Source organism: Phyllostomus discolor, chromosome 10 (genome assembly GCF_004126475.2).
Source record: "Phyllostomus discolor isolate MPI-MPIP mPhyDis1 chromosome 10, mPhyDis1.pri.v3, whole genome shotgun sequence".
NCBI lineage: Eukaryota > Metazoa > Chordata > Mammalia > Chiroptera > Phyllostomidae > Phyllostomus > Phyllostomus discolor.
In genome coordinates this window covers 63281059-63308323 of record NC_040912.2, presented here as the reverse complement: position 1 = coordinate 63308323, position 27265 = coordinate 63281059, and the positions used below count along the sequence as shown (strand labels likewise).

General features: G+C 35.3%; 1 protein-coding gene across 1 annotated transcript in view; it reads left to right on the top strand.

Annotated features, from left to right (window-relative positions):
• Window positions 1–27265, top strand: part of TFEC (transcription factor EC) — a 123337-nt gene that overhangs the window by 35633 nt on the left and 60439 nt on the right. Inside the window, exon 2 of the mRNA XM_036010827.1 lies at window positions 23504–23755. Within this exon, the coding sequence (XP_035866720.1) occupies window positions 23504–23755 (252 nt within the window). The remainder of the gene's footprint in view (window positions 1–23503; window positions 23756–27265) is intronic.

Genomic DNA, 27265 nt, shown 5'->3' with positions numbered 1-27265 from the left:
TTAAAATGTTTCTATCTTTTTTAGGTAGGCCTGTATCATTATGAACTTCCTTCTCATGACTGCCTTGCTGTATCCCATCAGTTTTGGACTGTTGTGAGTTCATTTGCATTTGTTAACAGAAAATTTTTTATTTCGTCCTTGATCTCATTTTTAATCCATTCATTTTTTAATAGCATGCTTTTCAATCTCAATGAATTTGAGTGTTTTTGAGTTTTTTTCTTGGGATTGGTTTCTAGTTTCAGTCCCTTGTGGTCTGGAAAAAATGCTGGATATGATTTCAATTTTCTTGAATTTGTTGAGGCTTGTTTTGTGTCCTATCATGTGGTCATTATGAAAATGTTCCATGTGGATTTGAAAATAATGTGTATTTTGCTTCTTTGGGATGAAAAGTTCTATATATACAGTTAAGTCCATTTGATATAGGACATTGTTCAATGCCATTCTATCTTTGTTGATATTTTATTTGGAAGATACATCCATCTTTGATAGTGAGGTATTAAAATCCCCCACTATAATTGTGTTGCTGTTAGTATCTTTCTTGAAGTCCTCCAAGATTTTCCTTACATATTTGGGTGTTCCTATGTTGGGTGCCTATATGTTTATAGTGTTTATATCTTCCTGATGGATTCTTTCATTGAGTATTATGAAGTGTCCTTCTGGGTCTCTTTTTATGACTTTTGTTTTGAAGTCTGTTTTGTCTGATATGAGTGTTGCTACCTTTTTTTCTTGTTGATTTACTTGGAATAATTTTTCCAATCCTTCACTTTCTGTCTGTGTTCATCTTTTGTTCTGAGGTGGGTCTCTTGTAGGCAGCATGTGTGTAGGTCATGATTTCCTATCCATTCTGTTACTCTGTCTTTTGATTGGAGTATTTAATCCATTTATATTTAAGGTTATTATTGATAGGTACTTATTCATTGCCATTTTACTTCCTTCATACCTGTATTTCTCTCTCTCACTCTTTTTCTTCCTTTTCTTAATGGAGTCCCTTTAGCATATCTTGCAGTGCTGGTTGGTGGAGGTGCAATCTTTGAGCCTTCTTTTGTCTGGAAAGGTCTTTATTTGGCCTAACATTTTAATTGAGAACCTGGCTGGATAGAGTAGTCTTGGTTGCAGGCCCATGGTTTTCATTACTTGTAATATTTCTTGCCATTACCTTCTGGCTTGGAGCTTTTCCATTGAGAAGTCAGCTGCTAGCCTTATTGGGGATCCATTTTATGTTACTTCCTATTTCTCTCTTGCTGCCTTTAAGATTCTCTCTTTGTCTTGGAATTTTAGCATTTTAAGTATGATGTGTCTTGGAGTGGGCCTCTTTGGGTTCCTCTTGATTGGAACCCTCTGTGCTTCCTGGATTTGTGTAACCTTTTCTCATGAATTAGGGAAGTTTTCCATCATTTTTCAAACAGGTTTTTATCTCTTGCTCTTCTTCTTCTGATAGCTCTATTATTTTGGATGTTATTATGTTTTGTGTTTTCCTGCCATTCCTTTAACACCTCTTCATTCTTTTGGAGTCTTTTTTCCTTTTATTGCTCTTTCTGGTTTTTTTTCCTCCTTGTACTCCAGCTTGCTGATTTGATCCTCTGCTTCATCTAGCCTGCTTTTGATTCCTTCTGCTGTGTTCTTCAGATCGGAAATTGTATTCTTCATTTCCTCTTCACCCTTTTTGATAGTTCCTATTTCCTTTTTCATGTTCATATATTTTGCAGTGAGTTCATTGTAGTTTCCCTGTAGTTTTTGGTAGTTCTCTGTGAGCTCATTGAGCTTCCTGATAATCATTGCTTTGAACTCAATATCTGATAGTGGACTTGTGTCTATTTCATTTAGCATTCTTTCTGAGACTTCTTCCTTTCCTTTCATTTGGGGATTGTTTCTTTGTCTTCCCATTGTTTGTGAGACTCTTCTTGTTATCCTCTGCTTCTTAAATTGATCTGTTCTGACTCCCTGAGTTTGTGGTATGAACATCTATGGTAGGAAACCTGTGAGTTTCAGTAGTGCAGTCTCCTTGATCTCTTGAACTTAATGTTCTTGGGATGCCCTTTATGCCATTTATTTTGGCTCTCTGGATGTAATTGGGTTTGACTATTGTTGGGTCATTCTTTTGTGGGTCCTTCCCTACAGCTTGTTGACTGAGGGTGACTCCATCCACCAGGTCTCATATGCTCTTGTGTAGGTGCTGCCAGAAGAAAACCACAAAGCCCAGGGCACAAACACACATCTGCAAAAATATCTCCTCCCTTCAATTCTAATATAAACAGCAAATGAAACAGTATTAATAAGGGTGTAAAGAGATTAAGGCTATTATAAGAAAAAGAGAAATAAATTATCATATAAATTCAATGACTTAATATACCCAAACTTTCTGGACAGGAAATGAATGTTAAAAAGCTATGCAGAAAAGAAAAATATCACTAACCATGGGGAAGACCACACTGGATTTTGTCTTGGTAGTCTCTCTTATTTACCACTGTTTTTTTCTTTCTGGATCCACCTCTGGTGATATCAGATATTGACCCCATCTGACCTTAGGCATCCTGCTCTGAGACTGTCAGGGGTCTGCTGTCTATGTTTGTCTACTTTAGTTGTTAATCTAATCACTTTGCTAGATTAGAAGCAGTCAGGGATAAGCCCCATAGGGTGGGGCAGAATTCCTGCTGAGGTTGGGGCTACTGTTTCCCTTTAGCCTGCTGCTTCTCAGTGGGGAGTGATCTGCCTTAGGATGGGTGCTACTGTTTGGGCGATGACTCAGCACTGGGATTCCAGGGGTTGCTGTCTCAGTTCTCTCCCCCAAGCTGCCATACTCAGTCTCTTCTCAAGCCTCTCTAGTCCACTCTGCCCCACCCCTTTCCCAGAACCCCAGGTAAATGATTGCAAATTAAATTTGTGTGTTGGCCCTTTAAATGGTTCTTTGCTTCTCCAGTTGTTTACCTCTGGCAGAGAGCAAGCCTGTGGCTTTTCACCACTGGTTGTTTTCTGTGCACTTTTTGCATCGGTGTTCTAGGCTGGGGATCCCAGCTTCGCATTTAGACCCCATTCTTCTCAGGGGGACCCAACCTGCTGCTTAATTGTCCCTCTGGCACTGCCACCTGTGGGCACCCAGCCAGCCCTCTTGAGTCTTCACCACACTCTTTACCAGACAGGTTGTGCCGAAGCTGGTTGTTCTGTATGTCCGAGGTCATAAGGCTTCTATCTCACTATTGTTCAGTTGTTTTTTCTGGGTAATTTCTCCACAATTTAGCTGTAATTCCAGATTGGTCCTGGGTGGAGACTAGTGTGGCTTCCACTCACTCCTCTGCCATCATACTGGCCTTTGAATGTCCTCTTTGTTTTTCTTTTGAGGCTTGTTTTCTGTCCCCCCAGTTTGGCTGTTTCTTTGTATTTGTTTCCATGTATTAGATCTTCTATGACACCCAGTCTTCTGAGAGTGGCCTTATGAAGTAGTTTTCATGTGGGTTCCAGAGTGGCTGAACCAGAAATGTTCCTTTTTTATGTTATATGGGCCTTTTTGTTGTAATTAAGTATTGATTGCTATTATCTCATTTGTGTTTGGGATCAACCTATAGGCCAGATGACTGTGAGGCTCAACCTCAATCACACACTGTGAGCTGCTGTGCAGGTCCTGACCACATGAAGTGAAATTTGCTTTAGCAGGGTTTTATGTCACTACAATGTTCCTTTGGATATGTGTTTTTCAAACTTATTGAATTATTATCTGTTGTTGTCTGAAGCTAACCACTAGGTGTGCTGGTTTTTGGTCTTTTGGGAGGGACTATGGTGCAGGCCAATATAAGATGCTGTGACTTCCCTTCAGCAACCTGTTTGGACTACAGGTGACCCACAGTTTGTAACTGCCTCTGTTGGGCCTGAGTGCATGCAAGAAGGACCAGGTTTCACTTCAGTGCTGACTTTTACCAGTACCAGGTCCATGGGCAGCTCTGTAGCATGCCCAAGGCAACCTAAGATCCACCTCTGCCTGCCTATACCTGCTGGCTTATTGTTAGGCTTTAGGCTCTGTCACTGAAAGAACCTCTGGCTGTACTCCTCATCAAGATATAAACTCCATATGGGTTGGGTGAGAGGCAGTCCAGACTGTAGGGGTATTGCCTTCCACTAGTTTTATGCCACATGGAAGAGAGTGCTCTACCCAAGAAAAATGGCATCTGTAGTATGGTAGAATGTCTCAGCACAGGGGATCCTGTCAAGTATTCTTTAAACTGTCTCCTCAGAGTCATAAACCCCAGACTTTCCATCCTACCCTAGTCCTCTGCACCTTCCCTTCACCAGAGACCAAAATTGTGAACAAAATTTTGTGCCTTGACTCTTTACAACAGTGCTTGTGCCTCTAGTGGATTCCTGTTTGTTTTTGGTGGACAGAAACCCTGCTGCTTTTCACAGCCACATTTCATGTGGACACTGGCTCTGGTGCTCTGGGATAGGGAACCTGGTTTGGGGTTTAGACACTATGCTTCTCAGGGGGAACTCTCCAGAGATGAGATATCCTTTTGGAAAGTTAGTGGCTGTCCATGGTAACAGGGCCAGCCATTTTTCACTTCTGCCCTTTCTACCAGTCTTGATGTGACCACTATTGTATACCTTTGGTTATAAGATTTCTCTTCAGCTATTCTTCAGCTGGTTATCTAGGATGATTGTTCTATATTTAGTTTTAATTCCAGAAGGAGATAAGTATAGCTTCTACTTACTCCAACACTATCTTGGATTTCTTTATGCTTAAATAGACAATGACATATATATTCACATACCATATGTTTTAATAAGCTGATAAGAGATTGGATTCACTGTTTTGTATTTTCAGAATCCTGTCCTAATTATGGTTTTGACTTTCACAAGGAAGGTAATGTTAAAAGTTTAAAATTTTCTTCTGGGCTTATTTCAATTCTTGCTAAATTTTATATGCATTTGTTCATTTCTTAAATTTATTCCTCAGAGCAAGAAGTTAAAAATACTAAATATAATAAACATGATATATGTACAACAAACCAATCTGAAAATAATAATCTCTGCCTTCACCTCCCTCCCTATCCAAACTTTCTCTCATATGAAAAAGTTAGAGATTTTCTCCTGGCTGGCGTAGCTCAGTGGATTGAGTGCGGGCTGCGAACCAAAGTGTCGCAGGTTCGATTCCCAGTCAGGGCACATGCCTGGGTTGCAGGCCATGGCCTCCAGCAACTGCACATTGATGTCTGTCTGTCTGTCTCTGTCTCTCTCTCTCCCTTCCCTCTCCAAAAATAAATAAATTAAATCTTTAAAAAAAAAGAAAAAGAGATTTTTAGGAAAGGATCATGAAGGTAATAGTAAAGATGGTATAAGGAAACTAAAATTTTCCCATGGTAAAAGGACAAGAACTTTTCCGAATAGTGTCTATTTAATAAATAGATCTAGAAACTAATGTGGAACAAAACACCTTAAAGTAAGACTTATCTAGAGTTAATATTTGCTGATGGTAGGTTTTCATTATAACATTGTCTCACACTGTATGGACAACCCAGATCTTGCAGCATAAGATGGTTATCAAACAGATGAAATAAAACAGAAAATAAAACAAAAAAATATATATAAGTTAATAAAATCAAACTCTATTAAGAACAGGGAATCAACTCCAAAAGTTTTTTCATCAGAGAGTAGAGGTGATTATTTCATATTTATGTTTGGATATAGGATACTTTTTTCCTAATAGTGTTGACTGGAGTAAACTTAAGATAATTTTTTGTGAGCTAATAATAAATAACTTGCAGTTCAACTTATTTGTAATCAAAAGATGAGAAGTTGAGTTCACTGTTTTTGCCTGTATGATTGTAAGTCTGATAATCTTTTGAGCTTCAGTATTCACCTACAAAATTAAGATTAAAGTCCATATACAAATCATTGAAATGTTTGATTCAACTTGTTATTTTATTAAAGATTTTATTTATTTATTTTAGAGAGGGAAGGGAGGGAGAAAGAGAGAGAGAGAAACATCAATGTGCGGGTGCTGGGGGCCATGGCCTGCAACCCAGGCATGTTCCCTGACTGGGAATTGAACCTGTGATGCTTTGGTTCACAGCCCGTGCTCAATCAACTGAGCTATGCCAGCCAGGGCTTTTTTCTTTTTTTAATATTTTATTTATTTATTTTTAAAGAGGGTGGGGGAAGGAAGGAGAAAGAGAGGGAGAGAAACATCAATGTATGGTTGCCTCTCACATGCCTGAGGACTGAGGACCTGGTCCCCAACCCAGGCATATGCCCCGACTGGGAATGGAACCAGTAACCTTTTGGTTTGCAGGCAGGCCAGCACTCAGTCCACTGAGCCACACCAGTGAGTCAACTTGTTATTTTTAATTCTGAGATTTCAACTAGTCCATGAGGTCCCTGTGAATGGTTTTCTTGATGAATTACTGTTTCATGGTAATGTGCTTTCTGTAACAATAAAAAAATTTAAGTATGTTTACTTGATTCTAAAAGATTATTCTTCAGTGTCAAAGGTAAGGTAAATTTACAACTATATAACTGAAGGACTTTTCTACAAGAAGGCATATTTACTTAAGGAAGTTGACTAATGTAGATGATGTAATAACAGGTACATTTAAAACATAGAGCCAAAAAAATTGTCATATTTGTAGGGGGACTCCACCCACAGGGACCCTCCAACTGCCACAGATGAGAATAAGTCTACCAAGACATGATCTGCTTGGGGAGAAAAGGTGGCCAATATCTCAAAGGAGAAGGGCCAAGAGCCTTTTCCTTAATGGGTTTTTATTAGGTTCATTTTGCACAGGAATACAGGTAAAGCTCATTAATCATTGTCAGGCAGTAAGAATTAAACAATAGATAACATACAAAGAACTCTGAGGGCCTATTTTGAGTCAGGGTCAGATAGCTAAAGGGCTATAACACTTTGAGGAACAAACTCACTTCTTTCTTGGACCCTTATCATTTAATTGAGAGCATTCTAAACAAAGCAGGTTTCACAGGATTTTACATATTCTTTCTTAGGCTTGATCATCCTAGGGAGCCTGACCTTTCCAGCACAGGGCTGCACTGCCCTGTGTCATTGTTTCAGGCTTAAGCCAGGCAGGGGAAGTAAGGAAGCCAAGGGATGAAGAGACTTCTCTCAGACAGAATAAGGACTCAGGCTTTGTCAAAGTTGAGGGGCAAGGGTCCATCATCCTCTTTTGCTGTTGCCCCCCAAATCTTTCCTTGGGGCCTCCACGTGGTCATGCCTGTCTTAGGTCGTTCCCCCCTTGTGGAATCTTACCCATCATTGCCTAACCAACCAAGCACTGGGGGCCAGGTAGGGTGAAGAAAAAGGAGCAGAAGTGGTGCACCTGCCAGGATTATAAGCTTTGTCTCCTTAGTGGCTTCTGGTCTGAAGGTCGCCCACTCAGCCTTAGCCATGTGGAGTTTATAGCTTCTGAAACCAGTCAGGGTGGTTCCCAATACATAAAGACAATATAAATTTTACCTTCCCACCTCAAAAGGTAGTAATGTCTCCAGAAATTGAGTGATATATATGTACTTATTAAACAAAGCCAATTTCTTCTGTCAATCAAAATGAATAATTTCAAGGTCTCATTTTCAGCCAGGTTATTTTAATATTTAACGACCTAAAATGCCCCAATAATATTCTTTAGAAATGGTTAGATTAGAATACTGTAGCTTTAATGATATTCAATTATGATAAAATGACTTTATTAATTGATCATATATCAACTCATAAGGTAAATATATTTTTTTAATTTTTAAAGTTTTCAGGTATAAGTTAGTATAAAATCATTTGGACTGTTTGGAATTTTTTGAGGAATAAACATTTATGATCCTTTTATTTTTACAAAGTTATATGAATTTCTTTGTTACAAATTTAATTATATTAAGTGACCAGTTTCTCTTACAAAGTCTGCATATATTGATAATCTATTGGTATTATCCGTAAATAACCATTAGATAATTAAAAATAGAAATATAATATAATTCTAACAGAATGTTACAAGAAATGGCAATTAATGTTGGCAAGCTTGGATTTTTACTCCAGATATTTTATTTATGGCTTTGGTTCTAATCTACAACATGTAAATTTTTTAAAAAGTACAATTGATGACTCTCCAACATATTTGAAATAGGACCTTTTAAAGAAATAAGTCTTGCATCTCTAGTTACTGCATCCTTGAAAGAATACTCACAACTTTGTAATGGAAATGTCACTATACCAAATGTCACTATACCAAGAATGAAAACTAATACATTTAAGCATTACATGAGAGGTTTAAGTTGAAAGTAACTATGAAGTATAAAACATCATCTAAACACAATTTTTGATTTCTGAAGCAACACGTCCTTTGTTTACAAAATCTTCCTAATAAATATTAATGATTTAACATTCAGTTAGATAATCATTTTTATTAACAGCAATTTAAGATATATTACTGAATCTAACTTAAGTATTTAACTTGTGTATTCCATACTTACAGGAAACAATTGAATTGTATAGGGAACTTCTAAAAAGCATACAAACTGTAGTACTAACTTATTTAAATATAGCCATAAACACTAAATACAGATATGTCTAATAATACAAAATATGATGTTATACTTGGATAATTCATTCTTATTAATGTAAGAATACATCTGTCATTCATTGAATTGGTGTGTTGAATTGGAAAGGACATATCTCATTAGTTTTTTTTTATGCTATCAAGAGATAGCATGTGCTCAATTTAAATTTGAGTTTTGAATACATTATAATTTTTGAAAACAAAAACAAATATTGTAGTGACATTTTAAAAACTAATTGTGAAAGCCCATTTCAATTTTTATTTATGATATTATGAATTTAAATGAAATAACATAGGCAAAGCATATAACATAGTCCTTTCTATATGACATTCACCCAGTAAATAATGAGTTATAAAATTTATTATTCAAAAACCTAGGTCTAGCTATCTTCAGAATTCACAATATTTCTGATGTTAAAAGGCAATACAGGACAATCTTAAATGACTTACATCATTATATGAGCTTCAAATAAAACATTGTTGTATGTATATGTGTATGATTTATTCTTATTTATGATTTACATATGATTTATTCTTATTACTTGGAAAATAAATCTATTTTCATTATTATGTAATATATAATTTAATAACCATATCACAACTTACTTTGCTTCCAAGTTTTTGTTATTACAAATAAAACATCAATGAATATTCTTATACATGTATTATTGTAAACCATATGATTGCTTATAGGAGAAAGGTAAGTTAGAAAAGAGATTGCCTTTGATTATTGTTTAAAGATCTTTTTCCCTCAACACAACAATGAAGAATATGGGAGAAATGAGAAATATCTTCCCTGGCTGGTATAGCTCAGTGGATTCAGCACAGGCCTGTAAAACAAAGGGTTGCTGGTTCGATTCCCAGTCAGGGAACATGCTTGGGTTGTGGACCAGGTCCCCAGCTGGGGGAATGTGAGAGCAACCCACACATTGATGTTTCTCTCCCTCTCTTTCTCCTTCCCTCCCTCTCTATCTAAAAATAAATAAATAAAATATTTTTAAAAAGAAATGAGAAATATCTGAATCATAGAAAAGTTAAATCATATTTGAAGCTTCATCTGATCACTGGAGTAACCAAAACAATATTAGAATAAACTTTTTTCCTATTGCCTCAGATTATATTGCATAAATGTTATTAAAACAAAAAAATAAAATAAAGGCGAAAAAAAGCTAATATGGTACATATACAGTTTATTCCTTGACACTGCCATAGAGGTTCCAAAGACAGCATTCCAAATCAAATACCTTAATATATCTACAGCAATGGATATCTACTCTAAATGGGATAAGGCTGTATAAATAGCTTTACTTCATTTTGGATCTGATTTTGCCACCATTTAGGTATGCAATAATTTTTAAAATCTTTTTATATATTGATTTGAGACAGATTTGTTGTTTCACTTATTTATTCATTCATTGGTTGCTTCTTGTATGTGCCTTGGCCAAGGGTTAAACTGCAACCTTGGTGTATTGGGATGATGCTCTAACAACTGAGCTACCTGACCAGGGACTACACCAATTTTTTTAAAATCTGATTTTCAGAGATTTTTGGATTTTGGGACTGCAGTGAAGAAGTTGAGGACTGGTAATGTAAGAGTTGTAATGCAGCTGAACTAGGAAAATACTGCTGTATCAATATCAGAAGAAGGAATAACTAATTTTGGAAAAAGGGCAAACTAATAATTATTAAGGAAGATTTACCTGACAATGTAACACACACAACAAATAACCATTTGAAAAATGTGTGAAAAAAAACAGTGGGACCTAAGGGAAAATAGTGTGTAGAATCAGAATAGATTTCATATGTGTAATTAGAACTTGGGAGTTGAGCCTATTCAGTTCTAGGCCCTCTCCTCATAGAATTCTGCACATCCTCTAATGATAATCTCATATCACCTAAGTATAGATGTCATATAAATTTTATTGATGGTAGATACCTTACTTCTGAGTTTCAGACCCATATGTCCAACTTCACATTTCATATACCTTCTTGAATATCTTCAAAACCAAATTTATGATTCTATGCCCCCCTCCAAAAAACAACCAAGTTTTTTCTGTTAAGTGCATCACTATCCATTTAGTCACTTAAGCCAGAAACTCAGGTAACAGTTTTAATCAATTTTTAACGTCCCTGGAATCCAGCTACACTAACCCTAGTACAGCAGCCCTTGTTTCCTGGACTTTCTCATTTTATACTTCTAAAATTCACCCAACCAAACTACTATGTCTGCTTCCTTGTGATAAAGAAAATAAGACAGTTTTATATAATAAAGGATTTCATAAACTGGTCCTATTGGCTTCCCTAACCTCTAACACACTCTAAACGCTCTGCTCCCAGTTATTTCCTTTCAATGCATTTTTCTCATCTGGCTTCCTCCCAGCAGGGTTTTTGCACATGCTGTTTCATCTCCCTACAATGTTTTTTTTTTTTTCTGTGATCTTCCTCTAGTTTCTTATCATTCTCCAGATTCAGCCCTGTCATTCCTTCTTCAGAGAAATTATCCCTAATTTCTGTCTAATCTTTTTGTACCTGCTCATAGTCATGTATATCTATCCTTCCTATCACTTAGAGCACTTGAAACTTCATAGTGACTTGTGTGATGGTTTGGTTAAAAATATGTCTCTTTCACCTTTCCATGAGCTCCTGAGGAGAAAGACTGCTCACCATATTTACCAGTCCAGGTGGCTAGGCTATATAAGCATACATATATTGTTAAGTGAATGAATTGGTGAAATTAGTAGCAGAAACTATCTTGCTTTCTTTCATTTTTTTCCAGAAACTGACTTTTATTTGAATGATTTGTTCCTATTTGTATGTGGGTCTTTATGCTTGATTTTTGTGACAACTTTTGATTTTATAGGGCTTATTACATCATGTTATAATGATACGTTATCTATCTCTGTTAGTAGACTATGAACTCTTTAGAGATTGGGTTATGCCTGTTTTGTTAATAATTTTATTCCTAGAACTTAGTAGCATGAATCCTAATGTGTGGTAAGCACTAGAAAATAGGAGAGATCAGATTAAATAAACCACAGTTATGTAGCTGGTTTATGTAATTCTTTTAAATATATAAATTTTACTGAAATACTAAAATAAAATCAGTGCAGTAGATGGAGCTGGATTAATTGTAAGGGATTTGTAAGGGAATCTTAGACTTTATAGTGCAAATATGAGTGCTTGTGGAGTGTAAGCATTTTTACTGCTAGAATATTATTGAATTAGAAAAACTGATTAATAGTATTCATGCCTCATACAGTCTTTTAAGTGTGGGTCTTTTCTAAAAAGTATACCATTGGGATTATCCAAATTTAGTGATTAAGACTGAGGGGCATATATTACAATCATATTTTATATTATTATCCATCAGATAACTTTGGATTATACAATACTCAGTTGAAATATGCTGACATTTATTCAGAAACCTAAGTAAAACTTTTGATAAACTGGGCCCTACTTTGTTCAATAGTTATATCTCAATCAGACAAGCTCAACTATATAATCTTAGGTTTAGTCAAGATGAGATTTATGGGTATATCATACCCGAAGACTGCTATAAAAAAGATTTGAAGAAATGAGTTATTAATCTTTACTACGGAACCTTAACAAATGTCATATTGCTTTTATGAGAAGATAGCTAGGAGATAGTAGATTCATAAGTCCCCCAAAATAGATTTTCTATTATGTACCTGTGATATGGAACATAATTAATGGTAACCTATTACTCACATGCAAAGTCCAAGCCTTTACTTCATTTATTAAATTCAAGCTTAGTACCAATTTAACAAAATGAAACACTGTTGCAGTGAATGGGGTTGTCTTTCTTTTTGATGTGTGTATGTGTTTAATACCAATGTGTATGTATTTATTTACCATCATCTCTTAATATATTTAGAAGAAATTTATTTCTTGCTGAATATATTTCATTTATGCCCTTGCAGATATTTATACATGCTTACTAAGCAGGTGCCCATGTTTGTTTGTTTAATTTGTTTGGCTAATCAAATTAATGATGCTAGAGTCTTGTTATTGATATAATTGCTTACATGATGTTTGCCATTACATTTTAGTTTTGAGTTTCAAAAGGCTAGTACCAGAAGTTGTCTCATCTCCTCCCAGGTTCTGTGCCCTCAGTTTAGATAAGTGGTCTTCAGGTGGATGGTGAAACATGGGTCACACACCTGCTTTCTGGAAAGGAATGAATTTCCCTTGGGACTGGCTTTAAGAAAGAGCGCACTATTATTAATTGTTTACTGAGCAAATGTTGAAACAATTACCTGACAGCTTTACCATCACCTTACACTTTCTTCAGCAAAAGATAACATTTTAAAGATGAAAAAAATGTGCACAAGCCTGCATAAACATGAATATATGACAATATTTAAGTAGATATAATACAAATATTAAATATGATATGTAGAACCTTATACATCGAAAATCACAGGGTTGGTGGAGTCCTCCAAAGTTTTTTTTTAGTACAACTATCCATTTGTTTTGAAAATTTCCTTGTACAATACACTCTCTCCCTATTGTTATCCAATGGAAGGGATCTGAAACCCATGTAAGAATTAGATCAGAAGACTAAAATGTAGAATACCAAAAAGTAAATTGGAGGAATGAATTCATGTATATAGGAGCATAATTTGAAAACCACTATGTAAAAATCACTCCACGTGAGAACTTCGAGGTCTTTCTAGTTAGCACTGCTTGGTTGGTGCACATTACTCCTCAACTCTTTTACCTAGCAGGAAATTTTAAATTCAAATGCAAATAGGACCACATAATATTTTTTTAGTATTAATTAACTTTTAACTAAATATTTGCCAATTTATAGAGTAGAAAATTTCTAAGACTGATCTAAACTTTATGATTAAACAACATCATCAGACATCTGATACTCTAAATTGTATTCTTTTGCTTCAACTGCTATTGTCAGAGAATGAGATCTGACTTTTCTCTATGGTATTATGCTGCTTTCTCATGGAGCTCCATCAGATCTCTCAAAAGGCAGAATTCCTATATCTAGTCTAGTCCAAAAACAGAAATAGAAAAATGAAACCAATAAAAACCACAGATACATACATTTTGTATTTGTGATTGATTTCCCAATGATTGTGTTTTCTATACTCTTGAAAATGATATTTTTCTTCCTGACCAACTCCTTTCCTTTAGCACTTAGTACTTGTAGGAGTTTGTGTGATTCTAATTTTTAAAAAAATTACTTCAGATTACCCATTAAGCATATTGTCCCAGTTCTCTTATGAAAGGGTCTAAGCATTTTAATAGCTCACCAATATATATATTTCTTTTTTAATTAAATTTATTGGGGTAACATTGATTAAGAAGATTATATATTGTTCAGATATATAATATTGCAATATATTATCTGTATATTACATTAATCCTCTTCTGTTACCATATATTTGACCCTGTTTATCATCTTAAATCTGCCCCACATCCTTTTGCCTCTGGTATCCACAATTGTATTTCTAATTTTTAAAAGGCCAACATATCTTTATCAGAATATGGGTATTAAACTACATTTGAATCATATTTTTAGAAAGACTTTTTAAAGAAGGATTTTAAGATAGAGGTATAGGTAGATATGCTGTGCCTTCTTGAACAACCAAAAAAAGGACAACAACAAATTTCAAAACAAAAAAGAACCATAACTGCCAGAAAATCAAACTTTATGGAAGTTTGACAACCAAGGAGTTAAAGAAGAAATATTCACCCAGACCAGTAGGATGGGTGCAGATGGGCATCCCAGGTGGAGAGGATTTGTGGCAAGGTGGAGGCAGCTGGTGGAGTGGGTGGTCCCACATTTGTATGTGGATAAACCAGGAGAGACAACTTGGGGGTGAGACAGACTGTATAACCGAAGGTTCTATTATGGGGAAATAAAGCCTCAAACCTCTGACTGAGAAGAAACATGTGGGGGTTGTGGTAGTGGGAGAAACTCCCAGCCTCACAGGAAAGTTCACTGGAGAGACCTGCAGGGTACTAGAATGTACACAAACCCACCCATCTGGGAATTGGCACTAAAAGGGCCCAATTTGCTTGTGGGTAGCAGAGGAAGTGATTGAAAGCCAGCAGAGAGCCCAGATAGCTTCATTGTTTCCTTTTGGATCCCTCTCCCATATACATCACCACAATGCAGCAACATGGTTTGCCCAGCCCTGGTGAACACCTAAAGCTCCAGTGCTTACTATGTAACAGATATGCTGAGACCAAAAAAAAAAAGGCCCAAATTAAAGAACACATCAAAGCTCCAGAAAAACATACAACTAAGCAATGATGAGATAGCCAACCCATCAGATGCACAATTTGAAACACTTGTAATCAGGATGCTCACAGAAGTGGTTGATTATGGTTGTAAAATAGAAGAGTGAAGGCTATGAAAGGTGAATTAAAGAAAAATGCACAGGTAACCAACAGTGAGGGGAAGGAAAGTGAGACTCAAATCAGTAGTTTGGAGCAAAAGGAGAAACTAAATATTCATCCAGAATAGAATGAAGAAGCAAAAATTAAAAAATATGAGGAGAGGATTAGGAACCTCCAGGAAAGCTTTAAATGATCCAAAATCTGAATCATGGGAGTGCCAGAAGGAGAAAAGGAAGAGCAAGAAATTGAAAATTTATTTGAACAGACAAGGAAGGAGAACTTCCCCAATCTGGCAAAGTAAATAGACTTGCAGGAAGTCCAGGAAGCTCAGAGAGTCCCAAAAACATTGGACTCAAGGACAAACACACCAAGGCACAAAATAATTACATTACCCAAGATTAAAGATAAGGAGAGAATCTTAAAAGCAGCAAGAGAAAAGGAGATAGTTACCTACAAAGGAGTTCCCTGAAGACTATCAGCTGATTTCTCAAAAGAAACCTTACAGGCAAGAAGGGGCTGGAAAGAAGCATTCCAAGACATGAAAGGCAAAGACCTATATACAAGATTACTTTATCCAGCAAAGCTATCATTTAGAATGGAAGGGCAGATAAAATGCTTTCCAGATAAGGTCAAGTTAAAGGAGTTCATCATCACCAAGCTCTTATAATGTGAAATGTTAAATGGGGTTATTTAAGGAAAAGATAAAAAACTATGAACAGTACAATGACAGCAAACTCATAACTATCAATAACTGAACCTACAAAAACCAAAAAAACTAAGCAAACAACTAGAACAGGAATAGAATCACAGAAATGGAGATGACATGGAGGGTGTCAGCATGGAGGAGGTGGGACAAGAATGGGGGAGAAGGTACAGGAAATAAGAAGCATAAATAGTAGGTACAAAATAGACAGGGGGAGGTTAAGAATAGTATGGGAAATGTAGAAGCTGAAGAACTTATATGTACGACCCATGGACATGAACTAAGGGGGCAGGAATTACAGGTGGGAGGGAGGGTGCAGGGCAGAGGGGAGTAAGGGGGGGGTGGGACACATATAGTAGCACAAGAAATATATTTAAACAATTAAAAAACAGATTTTCAAATTTATTTTTAGAGAGAGAGGAAGAGAGAGAGAGAAATCGATATGCAAGAAAAACATTGATCAGTTGCCTCTCACCCAACCACAAATGGGGATCTGGCCCCAACCCCAGGCATGTGTTCTACCTAGGAATTGAATCTGCGATTTTTCAGTTTGCAGGCTGGCACTGAATCTACTGAGCCACACCAGCCAGGGCCTAAAAAGTTAAACTTTTTATGCTCAGTTTTTTATTTTTGTAACTTAAAATAATGGATCTTTAAGTTAAAAAATGTGATTCTATCTGAAGTCTAGTGAGACAATTGATAGTGAGGTAATGATCTAACCAGGTGATCTTTTGGGTTTGTATATCCAAATACAGAATCTGCATGATAATTTGGCTTGGAAAACACTGCTGTCTCTGCCTGTGTAAGTACCATCAAAGGATCAGTCAGATCAGAACCAAATTATGTATTTGGACTTTTTACTTGAGCTGATTTATATTATTCTTTGGGACTTTGATCAAGAGTAAATATAATGGATGTTACAGTGCATGGCCCAGATTATCCTCTTCATGACTGAACCACCCTTGCCTTTGCCTGCATAATCTTGCTTTCCTCTCCCTAAGCCAGAACCTGTGGCTCAGGTTCTGACAGCACCTGTTAATAAAGTCAGAGTACATTTTCTAGATCACTTACCTTATGACAATGAATGTATATTTTTATATCTAAAAATATGGGCATATGAAGAATGTTGTTGCATATTTGTAAAAGTTGCTGTTGAAATTTTGTTCATATGTCACTGAAAACATCAAAAAACCTAGTTTATAAATTCTGATACTATTCCTAAAAATAATTTTCTCTCTTTATAACTGGTATAATATATCATCAGTAAGATGTATATTAGATTGAATCAGATGGAACTGAAATTGTGTGGATCAAAAAATGGCCAAATATCTGCCTTTTCACAAGTTCTAACCTAATAATTTAAAACATTTTTTCACTTTCCTTGGCTGACAGGATGCTCATGGGTAAATTGTATACACAATTACAAATTAATTTTCTACCTACATTTTCTGGTATAAATAACTCTCACCACATTCACCCTTCTTATTTATTTACAATGTTTCAGAAAATAGGGAGACTAAAAATAAATTATTTTAAGTGAAATTAAACATATTTCTGCACATAGAAAAAACCTTGGATTTCAACTGACCACCATTATATTTAGTTTCCAATAGCAGAGTGATAATGTTGAGACATAATTCAGAGTTCTGGAAGTATGATACTCATGGTCTTAAACTGTGACATTTTAATGAACCAAATAACAATCTATAGCTGCTTCAGTCCTCTAGGTTAGGACTGATATTCTGATTATAGTTCATCTGTTCCTCTTGTGGATTCCCGAAGCACTTTGTTTTCACTATAGTCAGTCTGTACTTTGATGACTCATTCGCTCAATCATTCATTGAATACATACAGACATATATTTAAAAAAGGTTTATGTATTGATTTTATAGAGAGGGAAAAGGAGAAGAGAAGAGAGGAGAGAGAGAGAGAGAGATTTGTTGTTCCACTTATCTATGCATTCATTGGTTGATTCTGGTATGTGCCCTGACCGCAGGGGGATTGAACTTGCAATCTTGGTGTATCTAGACAATGCTCTAACTAACTGAGCTACCCGAACAGGGCTTAGACACATATTTTAAAAAGCACACTCTGTACCATTATCTGGGGTATGCATAGGAAATGATGGCAGTATAGCAGCCAGCAAGATAAACACAGTGCTTGCTCTTGGAAATCACATATGTTTCTTCCCTGTCTAGATTATGACTAGACTACAAGTTCTTTGAAAGCAAACACTCCAGTTATGTCTCTTCTACCTTAATTGTATTACTCTGCAAACATGCTGGGTGCTCAAAACATATTTCTTACATAAGTGAATAAATGAACAATAACAGTCTCTAATTTCATTTACTCCATCCAACCAAATACTAGGTCCTTCAGTAAACAAATGCAATGGATAACTTTGTGAATGCATCTTTGGATCTCAGGCAATTTAAAAGTGTTTTAAATTGGCTGCGTATGATTTTAACTGATATTTACAACTAGTTGTCTCATTTTTCTGATATCGGTCCATGACTGGAAAAGAACAGAGATTTTTCTGGGGAGTAGTTTAATCACATTCCATTGATTTTTTTCTGTGCTTCACTACGTTTTTAGACTCTTTTTGCTTAGTTTGCAGGTGCTGTATAGGTTGGGTCCAAGATACTCTTCACTTTTGCCTGCTAAACATTTAGAATTTCCTATAAATAACCAATAAATTTAGGCAGAATTAGAGGTGGCTTCATCTTATATCTCAGTTTGTCTCTGTATAGAGTGATCTAAAGAGGCGATGGTAGTCTTCCTTTGAGAAAAGAAGGTATTTTTGTGAGTTCCTTTTCACAACTAACTCTGTGACTATCTCCCAACTTTTTGTCATCTTTCTTTTTTTAATATTTTGTTATCCAAACTCAATTAGATAATATTTTTTAAACTTTTATTATTGTTGTTCAATTACAGTTGTCCCCATTTTCCTTCCATTACTCCCCCTTCCCTACCCATCTCCATCTCCCACATTCAATCATTTGCCCACCCGCTGGTGTCTGTCCATGGGTCATTCCTTGATGATCCTTCCCTTTCTGTCCCCATTACATCTCTGCCCCCCCCCCCCCCCGTTACTGTCTGGTTATTTGTTTTTTATTTCCATGTCTCTTATTCTATTTTTCTAATTTGTTTGTTTTGTTTGTTAGGTTCCAATTATAGGTCAGATCATATGGTATTTGTCTTTCACCACCTGGCTTAGTTCACTTAGCATAATGCTGTACCTTTGCATCCATGCTGTTGTGAAGGGTAGGAGTTCCTTCTTTCTTTCTGCTGTGTAGTATTCCATTGTGTAAATGTACCACAGTTTTTTAATTCATTCATTTACTGATGAGCACTCAGGCTGTTTCCAGCACTTGGCTATTGTAAATAACACTGCTATGAACATTGGGGTGCATAGGTTCTTTTGAATTGGTGTTTTGGGGTTCTTAGGGTATAATCCCAGCAGTGGAATTGCTGGGTCAAAAGGTAGTTCCATTTTTAGCTTTTTGAGGAAATTCCATATTGTTTTCCAGAGTGGCTGTACCAGTCTGCATTCCCACCAACAGTGTACCAGTTTGGCATTTTCTCCACAACCTTGCCAGCACTTGGTGTTTGTTAATTTGTTTATAATGGCCATTTTGACTGGTGTGAAGTGGTATCTCATTGTGGTTTTAATTTCCATCTCTCTGATGGCTAGTGGTGCTGAGCATTCTTTCATTCATCTATGCACACTCTGTGTGCCCTCTTTGGAGAAGTATCTGTTCAGGTCCTTTGCCAATGTTTTAAAAATGATTTTATTTATTTATTTTTATAAAGAAGGGAAGGGGGAGAAAAAAAAAGAAGAGAAACTTCAGTGTGTGGTTGCCTCTTGTGTGTCCCCTACTGGTGACCTGGCCCACAACCCAGACGTGTGCCCTGACTGGGAGTTGAACAGGCGACCCTTTGGGTCACAGGCAGGTACTCAATCCACTGAGACACACTAGCCAGGGCCCTTTGCCTATTATTTAATTGGATTATTTTTCTTTGTGGTACGGAATCATGTAAGTTCTTTATATATTTTGGTGATCAAACTTTTGTCTAAGGTATTATTGGCAAATACATTTTCCCATATGTTTCATTCCCTTTTTATTTTTCTGATGTTTTCTTTAGCTGTGCAGAAGTTTTTTAATTTGAGAAGTCCCGTTTGTTTATTCTTTCCTTTATGTCCCTTGTTCTATGGAACATATCAGTGAAAATATTGCTGTGTGGAATATCTGAGATTTTCCTGCCTGTGTTCTCCTCTAGGACTTTTATGGTGTTGTGACTTATATTTAAGTCTTCTAGTCATCTTGAGCTTATTTTTGTGTATGGTGCAAGTTGTTGGTTGAATTTCATTTTTTTTTAATGTGGCTGTCCAGATCTCTCAACACTACTTGTTGAAGAGGCTGTTTTTATTCTTTATACTCCTGCCACCTTTGTCAAATATTAATTGGCTCTAGAGACATGGGTTTATTTCTTGGCTCTTTATTCTGTTCCATTTTTCTATGTGTCTATTTTTATGCCAGTACCAGACTGTTTTGATTACAGTGGCCTTGTAATATAATTTGATATTAGGTATCGTGATCCTTCCTACTTTGTTCTTCTTTCTCAAAATTGCTGTGCTTATTTGGGGTCTTCTTTTGTTCTATATAAATATTTTACATGTTTGTTCTATACCTGTGAAATATGTCATTGGTATTTTTAATAGGAGTTGTGTAGAATCTATAAATTGCTTTGGGTAGTATGGAAATTTTAATGATGTTAATTCTTCCAATCCATAAGCATGTTATATGCCTCCATTTATTTAGATCTGCTAAGTGTTCCAGTTGGGTGCATGAGCAAGTGGGCTTACCTCCCACCTACATCGCTGCCATTTTCTCTTTCCTTTTAATTTTATTTTTTATTGTTGACACTTATTTTTATTAAAGTAAGATATCCTCATTTTAATTTTTTTGCATTTGAGATTTCCTTCCTTTGGTCTCCAATGCATAGAGCCATCTCCTTCCAACACCTGATTTATAACCATTTTCTCTTCTGATTATTTTTCAAACTCTTGTTTTGTGGAAAAAATCAAATTTTTAATTTGTTGTATACATTACTGAGCCAATATGTGTAATGTTAAGGAAGGCAGGCTCTGTATTCTGGATTCATCCCTTACTTGAGGAGTGATAACTGGCATGGCACTTAACCTCTAAGTCTCAGTGGCTTCATCTATATGCTGCAATGGAAATACTAGTGATACCTATATCCTAAAGTTGTAACAAGGATAAAATGAAGTAGTGTGGGTAAATTGTTCAGCACAGTGTCTGATACCTGTTGCATACTTTTACCATGATTGTTGCTTTTGCCATAGGTGATATTAATACTGCCATAGATGGAAAACTTCTCAGGCCCTGGGATCACATCTATGATTTCTCTTGTATTCTTGATATAACACAAAATACAAGTACTCTAATGAAGGCTTTTACAGTTGGTGGATGAAAAGTGAAAAATGAATTAGCCAATGTTATAAATTCTGATTCAAAATACTTTTCTCATTAGAGATACTTGCCATTTGTAGATACAACATATATTTTAGTATTCATTTACATTGTATAAATGATACAGCTTTGAGAATATGAAAATGTATTTATAATGTATATTTTTAAATGTATACAGATTAAGAAGAATTGACTTAAAATTTAGGCTAATTGAAACAGCTACCCTAAAAATACCCATGGCATTTTAATGCAATGTTATTTTACAACTTTAAAGTTTATAGCACTATAATTAGTAATATGTATAATATTTATTACCAATCTTAATCTTTTTTATATGACTGAAAAATTATTTTATACTAGTGAAATTAAAATGATAAAACTGTCAGCATAGCTGAATTAAACTGAAGTAACTACTACAATATCATACCCCAAACCAGCTAATTTAAGTGCAAAATACTTTGTAAATGCCATTTATCTGGGCTAATGCTTGTTAAGGGCTTTAAGGAGTAGTTTATGTAGTGGAAATAAAAAAAATAAGCACTGTGCAGCAATCTTTACTATTGTTTAACATGAGAAAAATATTAAATAGGTTTATATATAGGTCGCTTGAGGAAAATGTATCCATATCACAGCATAATTAATATAAACAGGACTGACAGACAATATTACTTTCAGATGTTTTTAAAGGGAAAGCTTGAAAATGCTTATAATTGTCTTCATATAAATAATGGTATATTGTTAATTATGGTAGCTAGACTGAAGATTCAGAGCATTTTAAGCCTATGTTTTGAAAAAGGAGTTTCAAAATATCAGACAGTTGTTTAGTTGGTTACATCTTATTCTGTATGCTTTTTTCAGTATTCATAATGACTCTGCCCAAGTGTTGTTGTTATATGATTTCACTAGTGGGTGGAATCTAATGAACAAACTAAACTAATAAGCAAAATAGAGACAGACTCAGAGAAGAGGCTGATAGTTCTTGGTGGGAGTTGGGGGTGGAAGGATCAAGTGAAAAGGAAAAAAGACTCATGAACATGGACAACAATGTGGCGATTGTGTGGCAGAGTTGGGTATGGGGGAGTACATGGTACTTTGAAAACTATAACACAAAATAAATTAAAAATAAAAATAAATATGGAAGCTTTTAGCAATACGACTATTAATATATTAAAATAAACTTAGTATAGAAACTTTGGAAAATGTAGAAAAGTGAAAACAATCACCTAGATTTTTACCACCTACAAAGAATCACATGTAATACTTAGTATATATATGAGGTCTGTCTAGAAGCTATCCAGCCATGTAATATGAAATATAGAGACATCTATCGAAGAAGATACAAGATATAAGAAACAATGTACAGGGGACAATGATGCCTCAGTCCTCTTCAAAGAAGGCACCTTGGGACCTCACACTGTTCTCCCAATTGCCATCGGCTGCCCCATCATATTTTCCTGAATTTTGTCAATGCTCTGAAAGGTCTTCTCTTTCAGAGGTGATTTCATTTGGGGAAAAGCCAGAAGTCACAGAGCACCAGATCTGGGCTGTAGAGTGCCTGAGTCAACTGGATGACTTGATGTTCCACCAAAAAACTCTGCACATGACATGATGCATGAGTGGGCACATTGTTGTAATGAAGCTGCCAATCACCAGTTGCCCATAGCAGAGGCCTCCTGAATCATTCAAATAGTTTCTGTGGAGGAATGTTCAAGCTTAACACAAAATTTGATGCATATTTGTTGCTCTACTCAGTCATTTTGAATGCCATGGCCACACAGCACACATGCTCACTCAACAACATGTACAGCCCCCACTGATTAGTACAGTGAAGTCATCATTGTTCATGCATGTGCATCCCAGAACACTCTCCCTGGCTGCCAGGTTTCACCACCAATGTTGTACAAACCATTCCCATTATATTAACAATGATTGGACTTTTTTCCAGAAGGAAAATATATATATTCTTTCTGTTCCCTCCTGGATAATTTTTAAATTTTTATCTAAAAGATAGTTGTGATTATACCCCATAGAATATTTAGATTTGTAATATAAAGGAATCTAAAAATATGTAAAAATTACTAATAATAATGAATTGGCTGTAACTTTCCTTGTATTATTTCAGCCTTTCCTATTTAGACCCTGAAAAAAGTATCACTACTTATATATATATTCCAAACTTTGTTTTAGTTGCATGTAATTTTGAAGGTTACATGATTAAAAACATGGTTAGCACTTAATATATTTTAGTAAACTTTAGGTCATAAATTTGAGAGCAACTATATGTTATAGTGATTATTGTCATAATTCAGTTGTTGAAAACAGAAGTTTGAAATACAATATGATACTACATTTTGCAATGTTTTGTTTTCTATTTTTAGGTCCCCCAGTACCTGGAAACTCCTGGGAGGACTCAGGTACAGAAAGTCCAGAGACAGCAAGTAAAACCCTTCATGACCCTTGACCACAAGATTGTCAACCAGACTTTTAAACAGTCCTACCCTCCAACACAAAGAAGTGTGCTTGTGGTACAGCCTGGACACTCACCTTCCAAGAGTGACACTGTCCTGGCTGGAGATCCACTCACCAAATTGCTAACTCTTGGGAAAGAAGATGACAATGTGGAATGGCATGTATGTCTAATAGCTGCTTATGAAAATATATAATGAGCTTTAAAAAAAAAGGCATTCAAAGAAATTAAAGTTGACATTTTTTACAGTAAAAATCCAACTACAAATTCATTTACCAAAAGATGTCTTAATTTTTAAAATTTGTAATAATTTATATACATATTAATTATGCATAATACAAATATAAAAATTCATTTCAATACTCGTGTATCAGTGTAAGACAAAATAATCACTAACAGTAATATATGTTAAGATTTAGCTTTTTGGTGTGGTATGGAAAGGTCTTTGTTATAAAAAGAAAAATTAAAAGAATTTCTTTTATAAAACAAACAAACTGCAGCTGAGAGTCAAGCACAGTTCTTCTCAAATAGACTATTCAGTAACCACTGCATGACTTATGGGTCCATTGCCCATACTGGAACCAACTCTCACCACTTTACTGACAATAAATCAAAAATTTATTCTGAAGTTATTTGGGTTTTATTGATACAAATGAAATACTTAGTTATGGGACCTATATATAGACCCTGTATGGTGATCATCTTCATTAATAAAGTTTTTTTCTTTAGTTTCAGGTGTACAACACAGTGGTTAGACAATGTTATAATTTAAAAATTGCTCCTGCTAATATTTCCAGTACTGACCTGGCACTATGTACAGTTATTTACTATATTCCCTATGCTATAATTTATATTCCTGTTACTATATTGTAATTACCAATTTGTACTTCTTAATCTCTTCACCTTTTTTAACTAGTCTTCTACCCCACATCTCTTCTGGCAACAAATATTTTTTTCTTTGTACCTGTGAGTCTGTTTCTGTTTTGTTTATTTATTTTGTTCTTTAGATTAATATGTAAGTGAAATAATATAATATTTGTATTTTTCTGACTGACTTATTATATTTAGCATAATAGCCTTTACATCCAATCATGCTGTGGCAAATGGTAAGATTTCATTATTTTATTAATGACCCAGTAATATTCCATTGTATGTATGTACCACTACTTTAGCCAATCATCTAGTGATGGGCACTTGGGTTGCTTCCATATTTTGGCTATGGTAAATAATGCTGCAGTGAACATGGCGGGTACATGTTTTTCCAAATTAGTGTTTTTGGATTTTGGGGGGAGTATATACCCAGAAGTGGAATAACTGGGTAATAAGGCAGTTCCACTTTAAATTTTTTGAGGAACCTCCATACTGTTTTTCATAGTGGCCAGACTAGTCTGCATTGCCACCAACAGTACACGAGAGTTCTTTTTTCTCTACATCCTCAGCAACACTTGTTTGTTGATTTATTAATGATAGTCGTTCTGCCATGGCTGGTGTGACTTGGTTGGAGGATAGACCCATAAACAAAAAAGTTGCAGGTTTAATTCCAGTCGGGGCACATGCCTGGATTGTCAGTTTGGTGATTGGTCAAGGCATGTGAGAGGCAGTTGATTGGTGTTTCTCTCGCACATCAGTGTTTTTCTCCCTCTCTCTCTCTCTTCCTTTCCCTGTCTCTAAAATCAATAAGCATGTCCTCAGGTGACGGTAAAAAAATGATAACCATTTTTATAGGTGTGGGGAAATATCTCATTGTGATTTTAATTTGCAATGATGTTGAGAGTCTTTTCATATATCTACTGGCCATCTGTATGTCCTTTTGGAGAAGTGTTTTTTTCAGGTTCTCTGCTCATATTTAATTGATTAGGGTTTTTTTTTGTGTGTTGAGTTGTATGAATTAACCTGAGTTTTTTATATTTACCCTTTATCAGATGTATCATGGGCAAATATCTTCCCCCCATTCAGTAGTTTAGTTTTTTTTTTTTTTTTTCATTTTGTTGATGGTTTCCTTTGCTGGGCAAAAACTTTTTAGTTTGATATAGTTCCATTTGTTTCTATTTTCTTTTGTTTTCCTTGCCTGATCTGATGTAACAGAAAAACTATTGCTGAGGGAAATGTCACAGATTTTACTGTGTCTTCTTCTAGGAGTTTTACGGTTTTGATTCTTACATTTAAGTCTATAATTCATTTTGAGGTTTCTCATGTATATGGTGTAAGAAAGTGGTCTGGTTTCATTTTTTGCATGTATTTATCTATTTGCCCCAAACCATTGATCAAATAGACTGCTTTTATCCATGTTGTTCTTGTTTCCTTTGTGAAATATGTATTAATTAACCATATAGGTGTGGGTTTATTCCAGGGCGCTCTCTTCTATTGCAATGATCTATGTGGCTCTTTTTATGACATTATCATGCTATTTTGATTACTAGCCTTGTGGTACAGTTTGATATCAGGTGGCATGATACTTCCACCTTGTTCCTTCTCAAGTTTGCTGTAGTTATTTGAAATCTTTTGTGGTTCCACATGAATTTTTGGGTTATTTATTCTAATTCTGTCATATACATCATTGGCATTTTGATAGAGATTGTGTTGAATCTAAAGACTGCTTTAGATTATATAATCATTATAATTACATTAATTCTTTCTATGCAACTACATGATATATGTTTCTATTTATTTTATCTTATTTGATTGTAATCTTCAAATTCGATAATTCTCTGAGTACAAGTCTTTTATCTCCTTTTTAAAATTTATTCCTAGGTATTTTTTTCTTTTTTGAACAATTGTAAACGAATTGTTTTCTTAGTTTCCCTTTTTGATAGTTTATTATCTAAGAAATAGAAGATCAAAAACTGTGAACAGTAAAATGACAACAAAATCATAACTATCAACAACTGAACCTAAAAAACAAAAACTAAGCAAATAACTAGAACAGGAACAGAAGCAGAAATGGAGATCTCATGAAGGGTTTTCAGTGGGGCGGGGGAGGGGAAGAATGCGGGGCTACACAGAATAAGGAGCATAATTGACAGGCATAAAATAGACAGAGGGAGGCTAAGAATAGTATAAGAAACAGAGAAGCCAAATAACTTATATGTACAAACCATGGACATGAACTCAGTGGGGGGGGCAGGAATGCTGGAGGGCAGGGAGTGGTGCAGGGTAGAGGGGGGATAAAGGGAAGAAAAAATTGAGAAAAATGTTATAGCATAATCAATAAAATATACTTAAAATAAAATAGAATGCAAATAATATCAAAATATTTATGTTTTATCCTACTGCATTACTAAATTCATTGATCAATTCTAGTTTTTGGTGGAATCTTTAGGGTTCTTTATATAAAGTATCATGTCACCTTCAAATAATGACAATTTTACCACTTCCTTTCCAATTTGGATGCCTGTTATTTCTTCTACTCACCTGATTTCTGTGGCCAGAACTTCCAGTGGTCTGTGAAAGTGAACATGCTGTGTAGTTTATGATTTTAATGGAAACACTTTTAGTTTTTCCCCATTAAATATAATGTTAGTTGTGGGTTTGATATATAGCTTTTATTATGTTGAAGTATGTCCCCTGTATTCCCACTTTGTTGATAATTTTTATCATAAACAGGTGCTGGGCTTTGTCAAATGATTTTCTACATCTATTGATACAATCATATGATTTTTGTCCTTTAATTTTG